At 36.5% G+C, this 14,948-nt stretch overlaps 2 protein-coding genes across 3 annotated transcripts; both read left to right on the forward strand.

Annotated features, from left to right (window-relative positions):
- Positions 1-243: 243 nt before the first annotated feature.
- On the forward strand, positions 244-10,195 carry LOC120766454. Of its 2 annotated transcripts, XM_040091976.1 has the most exons (7): positions 244-333; positions 484-997; positions 5,310-5,426; positions 5,495-6,094; positions 6,175-6,264; positions 7,406-7,890; positions 10,139-10,195. In XM_040091976.1, exons 2-7 carry the CDS (start codon positions 833-835, stop codon positions 10,170-10,172), a joined length of 1,491 nt encoding a protein of 496 aa, XP_039947910.1. In that variant the 5' UTR covers positions 244-333; positions 484-832; the 3' UTR covers positions 10,173-10,195. The 2 variants fall into 2 exon arrangements, with proteins under 2 accessions (XP_039947910.1, XP_039947909.1); XM_040091975.1 differs by lacking the exon at positions 10,139-10,195 and having other exon boundaries at positions 7,406-8,485.
- A 289-nt stretch (positions 10,196-10,484) lies between these two features.
- Positions 10,485-11,457, forward strand: LOC120766455. Its single transcript, XM_040091977.1, has one exon. The coding sequence runs from the start codon at positions 10,499-10,501 to the stop codon at positions 10,790-10,792; it is 294 nt and encodes a 97-aa protein (XP_039947911.1). The 5' UTR covers positions 10,485-10,498; the 3' UTR covers positions 10,793-11,457.
- Positions 11,458-14,948: the final 3,491 nt, after the last annotated feature.

Genomic DNA, 14,948 nt, shown 5'->3' on the forward strand with positions numbered 1-14,948 from the left:
GCTTGCCAAACGCGCACGGAAGTCGAAACTTGAGCAAAAGTACACTGCAGCAACAACAAGAATAAGCGCCGATGAGTGTGTGTTTAGGGGCGCTTCGTGTAATGTCAATATATGCCAATTCGCTGTGTAAGCGAGCGCGCGCGCGCCCAAAACGCCACTATAAATAGGCGAGTGCCGTAGGGCCACGAGTGGAGTTGTTGTCGCAGGAGCTGCACCTGCAGCAGTGAAGCGCCGTACCGAACGCTAAACCGCCTTCAGCGCCAAGACAACGCGCGCCGCATTCGAAAACTCCGTTAGCACCTAAATAACCGTAAATAGGTGGTGCGCCTACGGGTAGGTATTGATTTCAGGCGCGCACACGGTGCGCTTCCTAAACGTAAGTGTGAGTGTGTGTGTATTAGCGCTCGATTATAAATGGCATGGCAAGCGCCGTGCCAGGCACCAGGCAGCGCATTCATGTTTGGCTTCTGACTTTTTCCACAGAATTTCCTAGTTTGTCTGGTTGGCGGCGCGCAATTTTGCCTGCGAAGCGCCAGTTGTTGTTTGGCAACACTTGAGCAAAGCATTCATTTCCGGCAGATTTATTTGTTTCCTGCGAACGTCGTAAGCGCAGCATAAGCCCTTCAGCCAGCCATTCGTTCCACACGAAATTCGCATCTCGCATCGTCACACACGGTTTGAATTGAGGGTTTCCGCTGCATTTAATGTGCAATAATCCTTTAGTGTGGAAGTGTCATAGATTCAAGTGTTGCAGCACCAGCTGCGTCCTAGTGTGCCGCAGTAGTCTCTAGACTCTGTGTGCACTTGTGTGTGTGTGAGCGCAGGTGGCAATATGACTACCAGTGATGAATTTTGCCGCGATCATTATGAGCATCCATTATTGTGGTGTGACGACAAGAAACGTTTGGTGGAGCGTAAAAACGCGGAGGAGAGTATGCGTATGTGGCGGCGTCGCAAGGCTGAGGAAGTGGCGCGCAAAGAGAAGGACAAAGCTGAGGTGAGTAATTTATTACCTAAGTTTGTGAATTTGTAGTGGTAATTTTTTTTTGTGTCAAAATTTTGAAGATGAAAATTTGAAAGAAAGCGAGAAAATCGTTGAAAATTTTTGACACCTTTTAAATTTTCAATAATAAGCTGGAACTATTTTCACGGTGCCGATTATGGTTATTAAAGTAAAAAAAGTAATTTATGCCATTTTCAAAATAAATGTTTCGAAAATTGTCTCAGAAAGTGCTTTAATTGAGTCAATTAGCAATTTTTCATTTAAGAATAAAGCGCAGTCATTTCGTTAAATGACTGAATTAGTGAAATATTGCTTCATGGTTGATTTGAGAGGCTGACTCACAGATCCATTTCATTTTAAAAAACCGAGTGGTATACAGATCTTTTAAGATAATTTGTCTGTGTTCCTTAGATCATAAGCTTAGTTAAACATTTTCAGAAAAAAAACATTCTCTCGTATTAATTTCTTTCCATTTGGAAGAAACATGAATATTGCCATTAAATTAATTCGTACTCGTTGACATTTTTCAATAAAGTCAAGATTTCTGTAAATGAAATTCATATAATTTAAGGTTTTTTACTCAATTAAATATCTTTGAGTAATAAAAATAGAGGGTCATAAATAAACTTCATCTGGCCTCCAATTTTCGAATACCTTTTTCATGACGCCAAAAATAACTCAACTTTATATTTAAATTATGAAACGTGCATTGAAATCTATAGAAAATTTACGGTATTAAAAAATGAATTCATCCTCTTTCAATTTCACATATGCAGGTATATAGGTAGAGCGGCTGTCTGAGAACACCTAGGTCTTTAGTAACCTCATTGTGAAACTTCCGGCCTTAAAATACCCTCACTCAATCACGTGTGCTTCTGCTGAAGTTCATTAGTACAAAAGTTTTTATGTGTGAAAGCTCCGAAATAACGCCAAGAAACCCTCGACCTCTAGTTAAAATGATTTTTTTAAAAAGCTTTGTATTCACATAGAAAAGGTTTTATAGTCTCCTCTTCTGTTACCACCAGACAGCTTCTAGAATAGTCATTGTGTACCGACATGTATGCCTATTAGACAGTGACCTGCTAGCATTCCTAGTATAGTTCTCACTGTCATTCCTTTTCAGTTTTAATAGTCGGTCTGTGAAGGTCGTATTCCACTCATGACACGTTTGCCCGCTTCATGAGCAAGTTAGTGATTGACTTCAATGAGGCTATATGTATAACTAAGATTGCCTTTTTAATTTAAATTTCGCGAAAAAATCTAATCTTTGAAAAATATTTTTTCTGGATCTGGATAATCATTAGTGTTTAGTATACGCATGTCTTTCTGAAGCACATATAGTGTATTCGAAGATTTTTACGATGAGTGAAATTATTCATCAAAGAAGTTCAATTAAATTTTGTGTGCGGAATCAAATATCTGGCGCCGAAAAGTTCAAGCTGTTGGAACAGGCCTTCGATGGCAAGTGTTTTTGATGGTACAAATTATTAAAAAAGAGTCGTAAACGCGTTGATGATGAACCATTAATGGTTCGAGATCTTCTAAAATAATTAAATTTTTTCGAAAAACAGCTTCGCTATAACGTCTATGAAACAATGCTTTTCGACTGTCAGGATTTCATGAAACCTTTTTGAGCCAATGGAAGACATTAAACGTGAATCGCTATGCGCATTGAAAGCTATTCCAGAAATAGACTTTAATAATTGCTTCGAGGATTGGCAAAAACGTTGGCACAAATGTATTGAGTCCAAGGGAGATTATTTTGAAGGGAACGACATAGCTTTTGTAGAATACTTGTAAATTAAGACTTTTAAAATTATGAACAAATTTTTACTAGTTTTCGCCCAAAGAAATGAATCGTATTCTTGTTTACACGATTTAAAAATGGTTGTGATTGGTGAGATTTGAATAGCGGCTAGAGACCAGGTCGCCCAGAAGCTAGTAATCGTGTTGAATTGGTGAAAAAGTCCAGGAAGTTATTTCCATCAATGCGATTTTTACTACGAGAATGTTTACTGAAGGATTATAAACAAGTAAAAAATACTATTTGAAGAATTATAGAAAAGAAAGATCTCTGTGTTTTGTTCCACATCAAATAAATGAAGACTAATAACGTAATAACACCCCAGCCATGCAGCTACTGTAACCGAGGTGCTGAAGAACATGCCTATAAATCACCTAAGAAATCTATACTTGCGCTGGTTAATCATTCCAAGTTTTGTATTGAGTCTAATGAAACATATTTTGTACAAATAATAATTTTCAAAGATAACATAATGTAGATTTGATTATATATCCAAAAAAATCGGATATTTTAAGGGCACACGAGAACCATATGTGTCTTTGCTTCTAAATAGAGCCGAGTTTCGTTTGATGATTACATTTTCAAGATGACCAATTTCTCAAAATGCAGGGAGTGTCAAGATTACTTATGGCCGAATACGAATGATACAGAAATATTATCTCGATAGACCAACATTAAAATTATTATTATTCAATGAAAATTATACAAATGCTTTGCTCGCGGACCGGCGGATTGTTCCTTCCTGTGTTATTCTACTGCTTGTATTCGGTTCATTGGGAATTGTGGTATGAACTTCGTATTGAAATGATGGATCCATTTTCATATATAAAACTTGCCAAAGTAAGCAATTCGTTAGTCGATTTCAAATCGATTTCAAATTTCCAGCAGATGGCATGGGCACATACCGTTTTCAAATCCAAATATTCTTAAACGCTGTGTCCGACAGGCTCCTTGGAGTATTAGCTACCTTGATTAGTCTCAATTTATAGTTTTCCGAAACTATTCTGATTATTTTTATTTTGTTTGTAACAGCCTCTTTTGGATAATAGCCAATAGTTCATGGTATTCGAAGCATATATGGTCAATAGGGAATTTAGTAAACCGCTTTTGAATGGTTATTTCGTCTGGCACAAAGCCCGTGCAATATGGGTTCAGCCACTTTTTGGTGTCAGTTATGTTTTTTTTTCAACAAAACATTTTGATAAAAATAGTCTATTGAAAGTCCGAGTGCCAGTGGCGCTTTTGGTAGGTGTCCTCGCTAAGTATACCCACAATATAGTGAGTCCATGCACCCTTTGTATATTTATTTAAATATTTATATATGTATTTATTAACAGTTAATGTCATTTGCATATAACGAAGCAACAATCTGTCTCAGTAAATGAGGTTAACGACCCAATATGATTAGAAACCCCAATCCAAATGAAAATTAATATACAAGTAATATAAAAGCATGTAAATAATTGGAAATCCAAGCGCTTCAGCGAATTCAGCAATGAAATATTGCCATGCAATTTGCAAGCAATAAAACCAGGAAGTCAGTGGCTGCCAAGTCAGTGGCTGACAATGTGATTTCACTTGACTTGTCTCGGCATTGCTGATTGGAATAGTTTAGCATAAATAGCGGCGCGCAAACGTACAAACTACCTAAATATGAAAGTCGGCAGAAATCGTAGGCCAAGAGCCAAGCTCGAGCAGCCTACCACAAGAAAGGCGAGCAACGAACTCAGGCAAATATCGCGTGACTACGAATTGCGCGCTACTTCCTAGTTGTTTGTTAGAGACGGTGTTTGTAACGGTTGTTGATAATGAAGTTGCGGAGCGGCATGCTAAAGACAAATCAGTGACGAACTGACTGGTGGCAAGTATACATAATATTTTTTGTATAAAGGTAGGCAAAAAAAAACAAAAAATAAAAATATTAGTTTCAATGTTGTTGTTGTTGTGCTGTTATTTATTTGCAACTATAACAACAACCTACAAACGAAGCCAATTTTGGCATTTCATTTTGGGCAAAATAGAATAAACAAAGTCAGCAAGAAAGTATGCGAAAAGTAGCAGAGCTGGATGAGGGTGGAGAAAGCACGTGCTTGTGATACTAACGGTACATACTAACAGTATGTGGTAGTTAAATATGGCGCGCGTTGCAAAAGACAGTTGCCGTGCCTGAAAGCAGACAATAACTTTGCGCTTGTGCCCATATTTCCTCATTAAAGTCGCGACGTTGGAGTGTGAGAGTGTCTGGCAGAGAGCCTTCCGACTTTGCCTGTGCCACAAAAGAGTTGTGCAGACTTTTGCGCGTAGTATGTATGTATGGGTGTGTGTTTGGGATCTTGTTGTGGTGGTAAGAACTTTGCGCACGCTGTAAATGCAGAAAATAAAATAAATAATAAAATAAACAACAACAAATTGTGTATCACTGACCTAGTTAAGCTATTTCGCATAGTTACGCGCACACATACACACACAGTTACTAAAAATGGAACTTTTCTCTCAACGCAGTACTACGAACTGTTTGTTAAGCATTATCCCTGGGGTCGTCCTGGTGGCGGCGCGCCTAATTTGGATATCAGACGCAAGGACATCACAGCTGTTGGCCTGCATTCCACGCCTACTATTGTAAATATATATATTTTTTAAATAATAAAATAGATAAAATATAAATATATTTTGCTACTTCGTTCCAGAGCACCATGCATCGCCTGAACTGTTGGCAACCCTGTCGCTACAATGACTACTTCTCGCAACGTAAAAAATGCCATGACCCCGCCACCTGCTATCATCATCATCTACATCATCACATACCACCATTGCCGCCTGCACCTCCACCGCCAGCACCGCACGTCACCACCCATACACACACGGTGCAAACCACCAGCGATGCTTGTCATCCCGGAGCCGGCGGCGTGCTGACCGTTTGCGAGCGTAGCGTTGGCGATGTTGGCGTTGGCGCAAAATATGTTGGTGGTGCCACCAAGAGCAATGTGACCGGCAGCAGCAGCGTTGGTGGCATTGGTGTTGGTCTGGGCGCCACAAAAAACGGTGAGACTTTGCATATAACGCTCAAAGATCACCCATCTATGTCGTTTCGCAATAAAGGACATCTCGACATTGAGGTACGCTACAAACCCGGTGCCGCCGCTGCGGGTGGTAAGGGTAAGCCATTGCTAGAAAAGATTGTGGTATCGGATAGCGATAAGTGCCCGTTGGCGCAAGGTGTACAGACGCAGCCATTGTTAAAGGGTTCGCCACGCAAGAAGAGGCTCGTCGCCAAGCTGGAAAAGCCGGTGAGCTGCAGATACTAAACTTACAATGCAATGATATTATTGGTTGGTTTTCTTGTGTGTGTGCTTCTATCTCATTTCAGCTGAGTAAAGATCCCTGGGGTAAGGCAGGACCTGGCGGCAAACCGTGGCGCAGTCCGAAAGCGGCGGGTAGCACTTTTATGAAATCGCTGGTAAGCTTATTTATGAAAACGACATTCATAATATTCCAGTTAACAGGATATGCAAATTACTTAAGACTTCAGACTCGAAAATATTTAGGCAGATAAAAACTCGTCTTTGTTCTATCAAAATTCGACATTTTTTTCCGAGAAACTTTCGAAAATCTTATGCAAAACTTTTTTCTTACAAAGCTCTAAGCTCTTAAACTTTGGAGTGAGTATGTGTGCCTATCTAAGTGTAGGAAATGAAGAAATTTGACGACTCGACAAAACACCAAAACAGTTTTTTAGAAACTTTCGAAGCTTTTATATACAACATTTATCTAAAAATGCTGTCAGTATATTTTTCTGAGAAGCTTTCGAAGCTTTTGTTTAAACCTTTTTCTTAAAAATTATCTCAATTTTTCTAAACTTTAGAGAGTGCATTTGAAGATCTTTAACCGAAGAAGGAAGATGAAAGGTCGTCTTTGCTTCATCAAAACAAGTTTATTGTAAAAGCTTTCAGTTTTTTTTTCGCTTTAAGTATTTTTCTAAAAAACTTTCGAAGCTTTCTTGTTAAACTTTTTTCTTAAAACTTATCTAATTTTTTTTAAGCTTTAGTGAGTGAATCTGGATCTATTTAACATAAGAAGGAAGATGAAAGGTCGTCTTTGCTTCATCAAAACAACTTTTTCTTTAAAAGTTTTTAGTTTTTCTTAACTTTTGAGAGTATTTTTCCGAGAAGCTTCGAAGCTTTTAAGCACATTTTTTTCTTAAAAAGCTCTTAGGTTTTGAAAATGTTAAATAGTGAATTTGGACCGATGCAGACGTGGAATAGTTGGCAACTCTTGATTGATTGAGATAGTCTCTATCCATCTTATCCATTTAGTGGTACAAAAGCTCTGTTAAACTGAAATGTAAGAGTTTTTCACTGTGACATTTTTGCTTCCGAATTTTGAAGCATTCATGAAAAACAGCTGAAGTCATATGAAGTAATATATGTACGATACGATAGACGTAACAACCGATTCCGTCATAATTTTTTTTTTAGAAATTTAAAACAAATATACATAGAAATCGGATAGAAAAAGTTTTTATGGCTCTCAAGCTTGTATTTCAATTGATTACAAGTGATTAAAAAGCCCATAATTTCACCAAAATCTCCTCTCTGCAGGGTTGGACGAACAAGGAAATGCTGAAAGATCTCGATCAGGATAATCCCGTTACGCCAGCTGAGAAGCCAACATTCCGTAAAGTGCGCACCAACAAAAAGGTGCAACGTTGCTGTGAGCTCTGCATTTGCACCTGCCCCGGCATGGTTACCAATAAGGGGTGTGGTGGTGGCGCCGTTGCCATGCCAGCGTTGAAAAAACCACATCAAAGCTCATCTAACAAAGGCCAAAGCCATGCTACTGCAATAAATCCACAAACTACAACAACAACTGCCGCTATAAAACAAAAACACTGCCCACGCTTTGTACGCCATTGTGAAGCGCCAACTTTGGGCACGAGCAACACGAACAATACCGAGCCGACCAGTGCCAATACGGGTGGTGAGGGGGTGGAATTGGTGCCGTTGTTGGCACGTCGACGCGCCAATGCACGCCCCGTTAGCCTTTCCAGCACGGATGTGACCAAGCGCACCGCCTCCAAAGATAGGTACGCATGCAACATGATTAGTCGTAGCAAATATCTGCAACATTTGCAACAACTACACTGCAACAATAGCAATAATATCAATATCAACAATATGAATAACAGCAACAACAATAATAATAAGACTAGCAGCAGCATTAGCAAATGCAAAATCAAACGCAATATTGCCAACAAAATTTGTAACCTTAGCAATGCGCTCAGCCACAACAACAACAGCAATGACATTAATATCATGAATAGTAATGAAAATAGTAGCAGCGACACTTCATGTTGCTTAAAGAAATTCACTTTGCATATACGCTAAGCTTTTTAATAACATCGGAGTTATGCTTGAGCTTTCGCTAAGATTTTTAACGCTATGAAGGCAATGTTTATGCTTTGGCTTAACGTGTTTTCGGGGTATTATCATAGCCGTAATAGGGACTAAATTTTTGGGCGTAGTTGAATTACGTATGGAATGGAAGTTATCGAAAACGGCTTCCATTCTTTTTTCGTATAGAGTTCCAGGGTTAAAGCTATATAAGCTTATAGTAAGCTTTTATACTTTCAATTAAATATTTAGTGAAATAATAAACTTTTAAAGTATATTTATTAGTTAGTCGAGCATTAAATTAATTTCATATATAATTGTTTTTAAGAAAGAACGAGTAAGCTTTTATTAAAAAAGTTTTTTATATTGAATTTTCACAACCCCTTTCGGCTTCTTTACTTCTCAGCTTGCAAATAATACTTCCACCTAAACAAGGGTTAAAAGCTTTTACGATTGTGATCCAAACTTTTGACTAAATGTAAAAAAAATAAAAGTTTTTTGAAAATTTTTTTCACTTAGAACCTTGAAGTTGCTTGGCTAAGCAAGTTAGTTAATTTTTGAAGTTATATTTTTAAATACATAAGTGGTCAGCTGATAGCTTTAAAGCTTTACTTATACCCTTTCCAAGTCTTGTTTGTATATTGCGAGCAGACTGAGTGCATTCAAGCTTATAATTATCCACTTTAGTACGACTTGTATAATAAATATGCAAAAGCTTTTGCCGATCAGAGCTTACATTAAGCTTTTTCAAAGCTTTTTATCACATAATAATTAAAAGCTTTCTAAAGCTAAATATTATAATAATCAGTATTGAAAATGAGATAAGACTTCACGCAGGCTTTTATCACTGAAAAGTTCTATAAATAATATTAGTCGAGCTTTTCCCTATCAAAGCTTATTTTAATTTTTTTTAAAGCTATTCAAGCAATTATAATTAAAGTCAAGGTAAAATTAACTTAGTTTCGATAATTAATAGAGATTTTGACATACTACATGTCAGACCAGTTGGTTAAAAAAAAAGCTCTGCATCCTCTCAAGTCTTGTTTGCTTAAGGTGAACAGACTAATAGCATTCAGGCTTATAATTATCCATTTCGATAAAGCTTTTAAAATAAATATGCAAAGCTTTTGCCGACCAGAGCTTCAATTGCGCTTTTTTAAAGCTTTTTATCACATAATAATTAAAAACTATCTAAAGTTGAATATTATAATAATTAGTATTGAAAATGAGATTATAATTGTCTCAGGATTTCATCACCGAAAATAATAATAGTAGAACTTTTGCCTATCAGAGCTTATTTTAAGCTTTTTTAAGCTTTTCTAACTATGAAAATTAAAACCAAGTAAAAGCATATTATAAAAAAAAGCTTTGTAACGTTACTAATACTCTCTTCAAGTCTTGCTTGCATACGGTCAGCAGACTTTGCGCATAAAGGAATAATAAATAAGGAAACGCTTTTGCCTTACAGCCCTTTTTTTTAGAGCTTTTTACGCTTTTATAATTAAAACCCGTCTAAATCTATATATTATAAAAAGATATAATTGCAAATTATATTACAATTGACGCAGACTCTTGTCTATGGAAATTCCTATAATTACTAATAGTAGAGCTTTTGCCTTGAACGCTTATTTTATGCTTTTCAAGCAGTGGATGTTAATGAAGGAGAACAGTTAAAAGAGTTAAAAAATATTGTAGCCATTATAATAAGAAATCTCTTCTATCATACGTTTACATCAACCCATCACTTTCATATATATTATCATACATATACTATACTTAAAAGCATATACCCAACTCATGTAGCTCAACACATAACCAAATATTTGCACAGAAAAAACTTGACTTATGAATTTTCTTAATATTCAAAACTAGCGTTGCTTATTGGTTTGTTTTTTCATTTGTTTAATTTTTCGTAAAATTACAACAACAAAAACAAAACAGAACAATTTCAATTGTAATCAATGTGAAAGTATAAAATAATATAGAACAATTAATTTAGCTGCAATGAAAACTTTAAATGGTAGCAAATAAAATTAGAATAACTAAGCAAAAGCAAACAAAAAATGCAAAAACAAAGCAAAGAATGCAAAAAAAAAAAAACAAAAACAAAACTAAAAGCTAGACACAGCCAAAGCACTGATGCAAACTACATATATACCGTCTTCTCTGTACTCGCCAACGCCAAACGCCAACAAATACCAAAACAACACCAAATAACTACCAACAACAACACAACGATTCGAATGAACTCAATCGATTTCCGATGACTTCCTTTTTGGCCAAAATCACTGCCGCGCCGACATGTGCTTCCCTGTATGTGTTCGCCGTGTATATGGTATGGGTGTGTGTGTGTGTGTGAGCAGACTTGCCACCGCACAAGACATTCGCTATCTGCACGACTTGAACACACAAATGTCTGTGAAGCGGCAGACTACGTGCGCGGAGCAGCAAAACGAGCGCGAACTCTGTAGCAAACACTTCGAAACCTTCGACACCTTCTGGGGGCGCCCAGGGCACGGCGCGCCCGTTGAGGTAACGGCAAAGCAGAAATTGGACAATTTGCTTTACGGCGCCAGCAACGAATGCTGGAATTGAGTAGCGTTGCCACAGCGTTGCCGGCATAAAAAGCAAATCTAGTGCAATGACCGCTTTCGCGGTGACGCGCGGAGAGGAGGAAGGAATAAGCACACGAAGAAGAGAGAGGCGAAAGAACACTGAAACACTTTAAATTGACTTTTGTTCGAAAGATTTGGTTACTTAAGCAAAAGTTATGCAATTTCAATCAGACTTTATCTTGCATAAGCAGACACATACATATACACATGCATATGTACAGAAGTATGTGCATGTGTGTGAGTATGCATTATTTTTTTTTTACCGAAACGAAAGCGAAATGTCGTGGCGCGCGAAATTTTGTCGATTTGCCAGGTTGCAAGTTGCACAAAGTTGAAACGAAAATGTGTAGACGAGCAGGAGAATGGAAATTTTGAGGTTAAGAAAATCTTATTTAACACTTCAATTGCTTAAAATGTTATTTAAATTATTGTTTTAACTTAAGCATCCTTTTTTATTCCAAATTATTGTTTTACTACGCAAATTACTTGTAGTTGTTGTAAATTTCAAAGCTGGCTTTCGCTGCATTATGTAAGTCAAACGGTTGGAATTTCTAGAAAATTAGCTCAAATCTTATACAAATTATTTTAAATTGTATTAAATTATTAGTAAAATGTTGGAAATTGTATTATTTTTACTTATTGACGCATGCGCATAGATTAAAGGAAAAATATATTTGAAATAAAATAATAGCATAACAAAATCTAATGTAAATTGTAAATATACATATACTAATTTATCAATAAACTAATATTGAAGTATTCTCACATTTTTCTGAATTTATAAACTTTATCCGTTCTTTTAAGTAAAGTTAGATTCGATCGCATATGTAAAAGGAACATGGAATTAGGTCAGTGGCAAAGGCTATATGAAATCACAACCACGCCCACAAAATGCCGTTACTCGAAAAATTTGGCAGTACTATAAGTTAGCTCCAAATTAGTTATGACTCTCAGCGACATCTGTGGCAAATGTCACATCCAAATAAACATTAGGGTTTAATATACGCTTGTCTTCCTGAAGTACATAAAGTGCATTCGGCGATTCTTACGATAAGTAAAATTATTCAACAAAGAAATTCAATAAAATTTTTTTGTGCGAAATCAAATGTATGGTGCCGAAACGTTCAGGATGTTGGAAAAGGCCTTCGATGATAATCGTTTGTCGCGCGCAAGTGTTTATGATTGGTAAAAATTATTCAAAGAGGGTCGAGACCGCATGCGAGTCGATGATTAATGGTCAGAGATCTTACTGGTATCGTGGAATATCGCAAGTATCAGTGAAAACCATTTGTAAGGATCATAAGAACCTAAGAAAAGTGGAAACACGATTGGCTCCAAAATCACTAAATTTTTTCGAAAAACAGCGTCGCGTCAACGTCGATAATCGATTAATCGACCGAATACCGTGGCAAAGGTGAGCCGAATCCGGAAACACCACGTCAAAGAAGGTCAAAAGTCAAGGTAATGGGGATATTTTTCTTCGATTATTGAGGTGTGGCCAAACTATCAACAATGAATACTATTTGAGAGTTATGCGTCGTTTGCGCGAAGCTATTCGTAAAAAGAGGCCCGAAATATGGGCTGACAACTATTGATTTTTCCACTGCGATAATACATTTACGGTTTTCACAAGTCTCATAAAATTATAAGTTGTAAGCTCATTTTTGTATGAAATTCAACAACAATTTTTTTTAAATTTATAATTTTACGATTTTACGATGCTTTACGACGAGGTGTGAGTAACCCAATTGATTTTTGTGATTTATATTTGAAATTCGGAGGGAAACTTTTTTTAAAAGTTTTTTTGTGTCAAAAGTTTATATAATCGAGTCAATACTTCCTTTAGTTCTCATACCATACACATATATCTTGTATAAAGAGTTTCAAACTTGAGATTGACTTTACACCACCTATTTCGGTCAATATGTTAGTTATATTAGAAAAATTAGGTGCAAGTATAATATTGGATATTTCATTAATATAATATTTAATGACGATATTTGGTCCACGAATTGCCGCAGGACCCATATACGAAATAGGTATCATGATTTTCGTTATTCAAGAAGACCTTATGCCGAGAATGTCGGCAAGCGCGATAGCTACTGGCATAAATGGAAACGTGTTCTCGAGTAAGCTTAAGTAATTTCAAAATTTAATGCAATCAGTTCAGACTTGTCATTGGCCTAGATATACCCCATATAGTATTTTCGACACACATACAGTTAGTATATCGTCACTTAAGACGCAAAATAATGTAACGTCACTGTTCATAAGTTTACAGGCGATTGAAAAGCGGTATAATAGAAACCATTCTTATTGAAAAAAAATTAGTTTTGGTTATAAAATGGTTAGGGTTGTATTACAGTGGAAGCTGAAAATTTGATGCTAGATGTACATATGTAATACGCTTAAAGTTTTAAGGGACTATATAGCTGACCTCAAGTTTTTAAGGCTCTCCAAAACTACAATTACACTTTAGGACAATATTCTAGAGAAAATTATTTTTTGAAGCCGTTAAACCCATATAATCCAGTTAAAAGTAATTTTCAAATTCACTCAGTTTTGATTTTTAAATTTTCACCCGAAATATAGCTTTAAGTCATTTTAGATTTTGTTTTTAATATCCTCTGTGTACATACGCATAAATAACAAATTAGCCCATACGCCCATCCAGGGGTTAACGCACCGAATGTTTTCGTGTATTAAACTGTTATACAGCTGCTTTCGTCATCACCAGTAACAGTTTGGTAGCCACTTTCACTGCTATTCCAAACCACTGTGATTCAAACTGGAAAAGCAATGTTAACTGGAACGTGTAATATGTGGAAGGTAAGTTGAACAACGCAGGCAGCGAATGTGGAACATGTTTTACTTTCGGCAAGCCGTTTGTCGGTCATGTCTTAGTTTTTCCAGCGCTGGCATTGCAGATGGCAAAATGGTTGAAAAGCCAACGCAGCTGACGTCTGTAGTTAAAGTATGTGGAAAACGTGGTACAAATACATAGACATATTGATGGTTACATCTACATCGACCTTGCATACATATATGTATATATGTATGTACATACATATGCATTGAAATCAATGTGAAAATGCTATAGTAGTACATCGAGTTGAAATTCTAAAATAATTGAAAGTGCAAAAGAAGAAATTTGAAAGTTGGCAAAGTAAAGAAGTACTAAAATGCCAAAATTTAGAATTTATTATAAAATATGTTTTAAAAATATGGAAGAAATAGATAATGAAGAGTAAAATTTTCCTTTTAGTTACAAAAATTAAAAGAGTTGTCATTAGAGTAAGTATATATAAATATGTATGTGAGTAGTGAAGCGAGCATATGGCCTCTCCTATGGAACTCACAACCGCACCTACTATCTGGCTTCCTTGTTAACGAAGTTCTGTCGACCGAGACAAGATGGGAGAATCTTCCATCGAAATTACGATGGAAGAAGACTCAACCTCTCCATGGGGCTCCTACTCTCTTACTATCAAAAAATGAGTTCAAATGAATAATGAATGTCTCCAAGTTGCTCGCCAATCCTTTCAAGGAATCCACCTGCTCTGGAAGCAGGCACATCGGATTTGGTTGTGAAAAACTCACGTTCAATTGTAAATGATCTTGGTATACATAGCAATAAATTTGCTACCGTGGCTCTATGCTAAGAGCCAGAGGAACTAAAAAGAGATGAAGATGATGTATATGTATGCAAACTGTTACAAAGAAACTGATTGATTACTCATTGAACCGTTCGGTAAAAGGAAGAAAGGTAAAGAAATTTCGATAAACTGAAGCAAAACACTAAAAAGTGTACCCTAACTTAGGACTTACACACATACATATGTACATAGAGCGCTTTGCAATAAAAGCATGGACGGCTAAAATGTATCTAAGCATTATATTAGATGACTTGCATTAGCAGCGTTCAAGCATAGTGTGAGCTTGATTTGCCAACTATCAGATGGGGATGACTTTAAATGTTTATGAAGAGCGAAAACCTTTATTAATGTCTTCAAAATAACCCAATTTTAAGTCAATAGCCGCATGTCAATGATTAATGTAATTTTGTGTACACTTTTAAAGGGTGCGGATGGTTTTTTTGCTTTGTCAACATATTTACTAGTGAAACTACCATAAAC

This window comes from Bactrocera tryoni, chromosome 1, assembly GCF_016617805.1.
Source record: "Bactrocera tryoni isolate S06 chromosome 1, CSIRO_BtryS06_freeze2, whole genome shotgun sequence".
Taxonomy (NCBI): domain Eukaryota; kingdom Metazoa; phylum Arthropoda; class Insecta; order Diptera; family Tephritidae; genus Bactrocera; species Bactrocera tryoni.

Excerpts from the sequence above, each read along its gene's own strand:
- LOC120766455 (XM_040091977.1), top strand. The coding sequence starts at position 10,499 with ATGTGCTTCCCTGTATGTGTTCGCCGTGTATATGGTATGGGTGTGTGT.
- LOC120766454 (XM_040091975.1), top strand. The coding sequence starts at position 833 with ATGACTACCAGTGATGAATTTTGCCGCGATCATTATGAGCATCCATTA. Across the intron at positions 998-5,309 it reads AAGAGAAGGACAAAGCTGAG|TACTACGAACTGTTTGTTAA; the intron begins GTGAGTAATTTA and ends CTCTCAACGCAG. Across the intron at positions 5,427-5,494 it reads TGCATTCCACGCCTACTATT|AGCACCATGCATCGCCTGAA; the intron begins GTAAATATATAT and ends ACTTCGTTCCAG.